At 33.7% G+C, this 8,138-nt stretch overlaps 2 protein-coding genes across 5 annotated transcripts; one reads left to right on the top strand and one right to left on the bottom strand.

Moving 5' to 3' along the window:
- The first annotated feature begins 966 nt into the window (after window positions 1–966).
- On the top strand, window positions 967–2,105 carry LOC112711216 (uncharacterized). Its single transcript, XM_025763827.3, has one exon. It carries the CDS (start codon window positions 1,291–1,293, stop codon window positions 1,864–1,866), a length of 576 nt encoding a protein of 191 aa, XP_025619612.1. The 5' UTR covers window positions 967–1,290; the 3' UTR covers window positions 1,867–2,105.
- A 378-nt stretch (window positions 2,106–2,483) lies between these two features.
- Window positions 2,484–6,991, bottom strand: LOC112711214 (pre-mRNA-splicing factor SLU7-A). Of its 4 annotated transcripts, XM_025763826.3 has the most exons (11): window positions 6,802–6,991; window positions 5,971–6,134; window positions 5,787–5,839; window positions 5,610–5,670; window positions 4,626–5,039; window positions 4,375–4,510; window positions 3,976–4,275; window positions 3,540–3,756; window positions 3,160–3,263; window positions 2,921–2,989; window positions 2,484–2,818 (listed from the first exon to the last, which is right to left on the bottom strand). In XM_025763826.3, the coding sequence occupies exons 5-11, from the start codon at window positions 5,027–5,029 to the stop codon at window positions 2,741–2,743; spliced, it is 1,308 nt and encodes a 435-aa protein (XP_025619611.1). In that variant the 5' UTR covers window positions 5,030–5,039; window positions 5,610–5,670; window positions 5,787–5,839; window positions 5,971–6,134; window positions 6,802–6,991; the 3' UTR covers window positions 2,484–2,740. The 4 variants fall into 4 exon arrangements, with proteins under 4 accessions (XP_025619611.1, XP_072059274.1, XP_025619605.1 ...); XM_072203173.1 differs by having other exon boundaries at window positions 5,610–5,839; XM_025763820.3 differs by lacking the exon at window positions 5,610–5,670 and having other exon boundaries at window positions 5,727–5,839.
- Between the last annotated feature and the right edge of the window lie 1,147 nt (window positions 6,992–8,138).

Below are 8,138 nucleotides of genomic sequence, written 5' to 3'. Positions count from 1 at the left end.
TTGTTAAAATTAATTAAAAGATATTTTTTATACTTATTCTTTTGTTTTAATAAAGTAAAATTCATAATAAAGATCATGTGTGAGCATACAATAGGTCTAACAACTAAAATCAATGAGAAAAGGAGAAAATAAAAATTAAAACAAAAAGTGATGCCTTTTTCTGTGATTTTGTTTTGGGAAAGTATAGTTTGGTAAGGATCAGTTGCATTCTGTATTAAAAACAACAGAAGCTAGGAGCCCACGCACCAAAGGATCCACATGGAAAACAACAATTTATGGTGGTCTTTGCAGAATTGAACTTTCGTTATGTGCAAATTCAAACTGATCATAGCCCCTCATTGTTGGCATCTGTGCTGTCAAAGACTCAAAGTGATCCCATCATGCCGAAAGTGACACTCTTAATTAGTTGTATATCTGCCCTTTTCTTATTCTAAATTTCGTTTATATTGCAACTTGTGCCCCTCATTCTTGACCGTTGTCTATGACACTAACTATTTTCCACATTTGCTTAATTAGAAATCTTAGTGAATGGGGGCACTTCTGTAGTTCAACTGACAAATCATGGGTCAATTTGGCACCACAAGAATAAAATGGTAGGTTGTGTGATACTAACTAATATAATAATGAACGGGTTTTATACAAAAAAATTAATTATTAAATTAAGTATTATATATTTGTGTATAAATATATGTATTATTTAATTGATTTTTAATGTGTATTTTATCCGCATAACAAAGTTGTAAATTTTTATGCTTGAAAAACCCTCAAAATGAAACAAATTGATTTTATTCTATTTTTAACTTAGTTTGAATATATGGTGTGAGACTCTGAGTGAATCAACAATGATAAGATCGCAACCAATTTATCAAATTATTTGAAATCGAAACCAATCAACTATATTTAAATTCAACTTAAAGCATGAGTAGATTTTTAGACTATAAGCAACATAAATTAAAAAAATTTCAAAATAAAACCAATTATTGTTTGGATAACCAATATTATTATTTAGACCAAAATAAATAATTATTGAAGACATTTTTTGGAGTTAGATAAGATTCCAAACATATTCTTTAGGGTACTTGGGAAGAAAGCAATTATATAAAAGTAGTGTGCATCAAATCAAAACTTCATCACAAGGAAGAACCATTTCCAACTCATTATATTTGCTTTTGTAAACAAAGCCTTAGTTCATTTCATTTCCTATCCAACCACTTCCCTTTCGAAAACTCTTTCTTTCATCAACCAACAGGAAAAGAAAGAAAGAAAAACTTTGTTGTTGTTGCAATTGTGATGTCAAGCTTGAAGATAGGGAAGAAGCTTCAACCTGCAAAGAAAGCATGGAGGAGCATCTCCAAAACTGTGCAATCAAGGGTCAACAAACACAACATACAAAAGAGTATCAAGAACACCCTTCATCGCCTCATCGCCATATTTCACCATCTTTGTCACCTCATAACACGTAGCCGTGGCCATCATCGTTCGCTCACTACTACAAGAACACCATATGCTGCTTCTTATTATGGTAGGAGCATACCTGCAATTCACATAGATGATCTCTTTGCCGAGTCTGCTTCTGCTTCTACTTCTGCTACGAACGTTCGTGTTCGTGCCAATAACAATAATATTGGTACATCGCCTGCACGAGGTGAAGCAAGCCGAGGCAAAAGGGTTGTGGTTGAGAAGAAGGAATTGCAAAGGGACATAGATACTATTGAGGATGCATGGAAGGTTGTGGTTGCTAAGTCACCAATGCTTCAGGTTGATGAGAAGGCTGAGGAGTTCATCTCTAAGTTTCATCTTGATATGAAGATTCAGAAAGAGAACTCTTTGCTGGAATTTCAAGAAATGCTAGCTAGAGGGGTCTAAAAAAATTGTTTTGTTATGAAGCATGATTACTTGGGATTGGTTTTATTGTTGTTCATTTTTTTAGTGACTTGAAGTTATTAGTAGTCACCCACACAGAGTGGTTTTGCCCAAAAAAAACTTGTCAAATGTGTAGATATATTATAAGAGATTGCAAGGGATAACTTCTTTTTCTTTTTTGTACTCTGTTAAGTGAAGTGTGTATACATTGCATTAAAATATGAATTTTTTGTTTGTATTTAGTTGTTTTTTCATGATGCATACCCTTTAACAGCAACTCATGCTCACTCTGAGGTTTCACCTGCCGGTTGCTAGAATAATTTTGTCCCTGATATTCAAGAATCAAACTTCTAATTATTATATCTGTTAAATAAAGATAAGCTAAAGTCTAAGGGCTTCACGGGAGAACTAAAAACTAGTGCTGTTGGCATTGTCATGAACTTAGAATGTTAAAAAACTTGCAATAATTTCATTCAGAAATTAAAGTTGTGAAGTTTGAATATTTAAAAATAACAAATTTATTTTTAATCATCATTATTGTAAATAATTAATAGGCTTAGTTAGGAGTTGGTGTGTATAAAGAAAGAATAAAATAAATTAGTTAGGAGGAGGTTGATCAGTTGTAACAAATGATCAGTTGTAACAAATAAATGGTATAAGATCTTTCAGTCTTCCTTAAATTAGTGTAATCCTTCTAGGGTTCCTAGCAAAATGCCATTGAAACTCTCCTCAAAGATTCCTTTTGTCTATGACATTTACAAAACACCAACCGATATTGGAACCAAAACAATCAACATTGGCTGTTAGCAATTTTGTTTTGTAATATTTCTTCCAAACTGATATAATGATAGCAACAACCACTTAAGGACAAGACAACCTAATGCAGAAAATCTTTCATTGGATCATCATGATGGACCCTTTTCATCCTATATGCCTCCATCTCCTCAGGAGTGACCTAGAAAAATCATTACAATGTCAAAACAGAAAAACAAATATCCAAAGATGAATAATGTAATATGGATTAACAGTTAAAACACAAACCATACGGAAAATTTACCTCATCATTCCATCTAACATTATACTTGCGCTTCCTCTCATCTTTTTCCTCCCTCTTTCTTTCATCCTCCTAACCAAACAAAAAGTTATTTATATCAAAACCAACATATTTTCCAAAAGCCAAATCTCAATGCTTCTTTGCCACTGATATACAAACTCTCTTACAAGGAATCTAAATGGGTTGCAATTAATGATAAAAGAATATTAAGAAAAAATGGAAAAAAAAATATCAAGACTAACCTTTTTAAGGGCATCGGCAAGTTTTTTCTGATCCAGGACAAGGTCAGCAGGCACATCAGTTCCCCAAGCAGCAAGCTTTTTCTCCTCTGCTTGAGTAGGAGTATCTGCATTTATTTAAATTTTTTTTAAAACTCAAGACATGAGATTACAGGGATTGCTATTTATTAGATTAGATTAGATCATATGATCATTTAAGAACTTGAAATAACAATATAATTCAAACAAATAAAAGGAATTTCTGTACACAGATCATGTAGAAGAAAAACATTGAGAGATAAATAAAAAGAATACAAGTTTCATTCTAATTAAGGGAACATTAGAAATAAGAATATGATAGCACATAAAAATGTTCTAAACAGCGGATAAATAGGAAGACTTGCCTTCAGATGCTGCTTTATGTTCAATGTTTGCCTTCATTAAATCTGCTGCTGTCTCGGCAGCTTCAATTCCTGCGGCCCCAGTGCAGTAGCTGTTTCGTATGGTTTGTTTACAACATTTGTAGCCCCATTGGTGATCCTTCCACCAGGAACCCCATACGCTAGTGTGATTATTAATATATACATCTTCTTCATACTTGCTTTTTGGCAGAGAGGTCTCCTACATATATGAAACGAAAAAATTCGAACAACATAAATCTTTTCCCATCACTTGGCAAATCAAAATGGTTAAAAACACTATTTTCAGAAAGCATAATCCAAAAAGAATCTTACTGAACTTAAATTTTTTTAATGGATGATACCAAGGAAAAAAAAAGTATATTAAATAGCGTAAGTAATAAACATGAAGAGAAGGGATAATTTCCATATCAAATCCTACCAGGCCTTTAATGACTCTTCCAGCACGATCATATTCAACTTGTCTCTCTGTTTGTCCTAAAAGAAGCTCTTTTGGAAGCTCTTCTTGAGTTGCTGCATTTCCATACTTCTCCATTATGGCAGCCTTTGTTTGTGACTTCAACTTCTCTTTGATTATCTTAAAATCCTTAAACAGCAATTCAGCTTGGGAAGGTGCAGCTTGCAAGTGGATATCTTGCCCTTTCTCAAATGCCTCCCAAGCATGAACATTAAGTTGCTTGAACTCTAAAGCTTGACCACTTATTCTATATTGGTTGTCTCCCTGTTTAAAAGGAGCAAACACAAAAAATTAGTTAAATGTTTCCAATGCTATATGGATCTCAGTATCTGACAACCAAATAAAATCTCTTGCGATACTCACACCATAGAATTTCTCGTTAGGATCTGCATCAGGAAGGGGGTCCTCTCGCATGGAACGGGTCTTTGGATCATAATAAGCTGAATTGACATCAAGATTTAAAAGGTATTTGGCAATGTCCTCCCGGATACGCAAATTTCTGAAGCAAGGGTAAGGTTCCATAATCAATAGCAATATCAACATAACAGTGAAACTATGAGAAAATAAACAAATAGGAATACAAACAAAAACCGTGATGTAAACTGTAAACACACCTTACAGTTCCTGTACTGCCACCTCCAGTAGTTCTAACTCGCTTTTCAACCTTGGCAAAGTCCATCTGTTTGCTCTCATCAACTTTAGCCTCATCATCCTTCAGGGTATCTTCATCCTCATCATCATCACTAACCTCATTTTCTCCTTTTTGTTTATTATTTTTCTCTTCCAATTTCCTTAACTGCTGTTCTTTCAAGTACTTCCTCCGAGCCTCATCCCTTTGTTCATATTTTTCAATAACACGAGCATAGGTTGCTGGATCAAAACCATTCCACCGATCCCGCTTGCCATCATAATCAAGTTCAAATGTTTCTATTTTCTCATCAGGAGCAATATGCATGTTGGTCCATTTTGCTCCAATCTTTCTAGGTCGCTCCATGCATGATTTCACATTATGAGTCATTGCTCCACAGCTTAAGAGTAAAAGTAACCAAAAAGTTAGTGGGTTTCTCTATTATTATTTTCTGTGTAGTCTTAAAAATAGAAATACTGTGTTTTTTCAACTAATCAGATCTATTAATATGAACAGGCTACTAAGCTGGCAAAGGTGAGCAATTCTGTTTGATCCAATGCAGACCATATTAGATATTAACATAGGCAACAAATGAAATAAAAAATGGCACCTAAAGTGAAGTTCACATGTGATGTATCTTTGTACAGAAGACCATATTTGAATAGCAAGAGATGAATTAATGAAAGGTTTAGTGGGCTTTGAATAAAGAAAGCTATACTCAAAGGCTACATAACAATCAGGATTTTAGCCCTCACTAGACACTGAAAGCAGCAAACTCTATTTAGATAAGAAAAGTAAGCTTTAATTCATTGTTGACACCTCAACGAAAATAATATTTGTTTACATAAATCAAATCCATAATAGAACAAATAATGCTAAGGGACACGCGAAAAAGGGTCAGTTCTAGTTAGCATAACACGTCTAAACCATGCTCATCCTTTGCAACTCATTGAAGCTACAGAAAACAAACCTGTGTGCTGTATTCAATTAAAACTCTTCAAGTAGCAAAACGCCATTTCCAAAACAGAAAGCTGCAGAGACATGGAAGAATTAGAAAATCTAGATAGAAACAACTCAAACCACTTACTTTTCACAAGCTCCCTTCCTATACTTGTCAGCCTGAAATATTTTTGCACCTCGATCATACCAAGATTTTGTATAATTTGGATCTGATTTCCATTTCCTTTGATGTTTTAGACTCTAAACAGAAACAAAATAACAAATAAAGAAAGCTACTGAGAATGCAGAGCTTCATCATCATAACAGATTGGGGTGGAACAAAGTTATCGAAGACAGAGGGATGTAGGCATGTAGCTAGTTGTGATGCTTACAGGTTTCTCCGCATTCAAATACCATGGAGCAGAAGACATATACTGGGGTATATGAGGGTTAATCTCTTTCCCATCTTCATCAACCTCAGCTGGAGCAAGCCCTGCTTTACGCGCCTCCTCCAATTCGAGTTGTTTCCTGTGGTCCTCTCTAGATTTGAAAGCCGCTGCAATAATAGAGCAGGTATTTAAAATATCATTTAGCTCCTTCACATCCAAGATATCTATAAATTACAGAGAATACCATGAAATAGTAATTACAACCATTGATATCATCTTTCTCACTTGAAAACATTTTTTTCCAGGCAAACAATGCTCTAGCATCATCTGGTTAATAGCTTGGGATACTATTGTCTTTTCACAATTCATCATCATTGAATTGACACTGAAAAAGTTATTGATATCCACAAACTTCCCTTTACGACTAAATTACATGCACATTTTAGTTACAAGCCTAGAAATAAGTTCACGCATTACAAGCTTCAAGACGTAGGTGCTTGGCACAAAGTGATTGAATTTACGACTTCACATTTTGTCCCTTTTCTCTTTCACGGTCTATTTCTGATGTCCCATTCAATTTGTGAAATTCAAATATAACTTGGATAACAGAACACTACTTGGCATCTATGAATGTTCCATTCAATTTTTGAAATTCAAAGTATTTTAAAACAGTTTTGAGAAATACAAGCTCATAATTGATGATGACGTGTTATGGAAGCATTCAAGATTACTCACACACAAATCAGAATACTAAATCATTTCCCGGTACACCATTTCAAATTCATGACATGCAACAAAAAGACCATGAAATGGAGCTTTTGCAGAAGCGCGTACCTGATGCAGTTGCCATGTCAGATTTTTGAAGAACACGAGAATTTCAAGAACACAAACGCCCACAGCAAAATGATGATTTGATCACGATGGAGTAGTATAGAACCTTCTTCAATGTTCGATTGATTCTATAGGAAAAACCGAATACGTAACAACTTTAAGTGGTTTATTGGGCTTGAAATGGACTTGGACCTTGAGCTTTCTATTGGGGAGCATATATGTACTCAAGTTTGTGGGCTACACCGAACTAGCCTTAACAAATATGACCGCAATTTCTAGTAGAAAAGATTAAAATAAAAATAAAATTTTAAAAATTGAATTTATAATTAAATCATTTTAATTATTAGTTTATTAGTTAAAGAGATTTAAATAAATTTACTGTAGTTCAATTTGAATAATTGAGTTATATAAAATATTATATTAAATAATGTGTTTAATTTTTTTACATGCATATAATTTGTAATATTATAGTTTTTGTTATACAAAAATTAAAAGCAACAACTAAAAAATAATATTTATCAGTTTAATAAAATTTTAATTATTAATATTTTTTTCAAATATCTATATCTCTTTTAACATGCATATTTATTTAAGATTAAATATATTATACAAGTATAAAAATAAGTATAATCTATCACAAGAATAAATAAATAAATATTACAAAAAAGCAAATCTTTGAAATAAAAATGTTTTTTTTTTATTTTCTATTTTTTTTCTCGATCCAATATTCCCTCATCTTTCTGGATATCTATTAACAAAAAGATAATTTGTAGCCTTAAAAGTAAATGACTAAATAGGCTAATTCTAATAACTCTTTTTCTTTCCGTGTGATGTTGAGTTGAATTGAAAGAAGAAAAAAAAAACGAGAGGCTCATAAAATGAGAAGAGAAGGCTGGGCTTCGAAAATTAAATTAATGATAGACATATAGGCTTATTTGAAAGAAAAACGAAGACCGAAACTAAATTTCAAGGTTACCTTGTAGGCATAGTTAATGCTGCTTATGAGAATCTGAAGGAGCAAGTTCGAGTTCTTACGTTAGAGCTTGACTTTTTCCTCTTTAGTCTGGACAACATTGTTAGGAATGGTAAGATTGTTCCTGATGACCCTGATGATGATAATGTCGATCGCCATTCACTGCCTGTCACCAAAACTTCTGTTGCGTCGACCTCTTTGACTCCCACTGCTGAGGTCGGTCGTCCTGAGTCAGAACCTGATTGTCACATCTTGAACCGGGATGATGGGACAGTGGATGCGGTGCCTCTTCAGACTTGTCTTCCTTCACCCCGTGTTGATGCTGTCGAGAAGTCTTTGGATCCCCGATGATTATTCAGGATGTTTG

The sequence above is a fragment of the Arachis hypogaea genome, chromosome 9, assembly GCF_003086295.3.
Source record: "Arachis hypogaea cultivar Tifrunner chromosome 9, arahy.Tifrunner.gnm2.J5K5, whole genome shotgun sequence".
Classification (NCBI taxonomy): Eukaryota; Viridiplantae; Streptophyta; class Magnoliopsida; order Fabales; family Fabaceae; genus Arachis; species Arachis hypogaea.
This window is presented reverse-complemented; position numbering and strand designations above follow the sequence as displayed.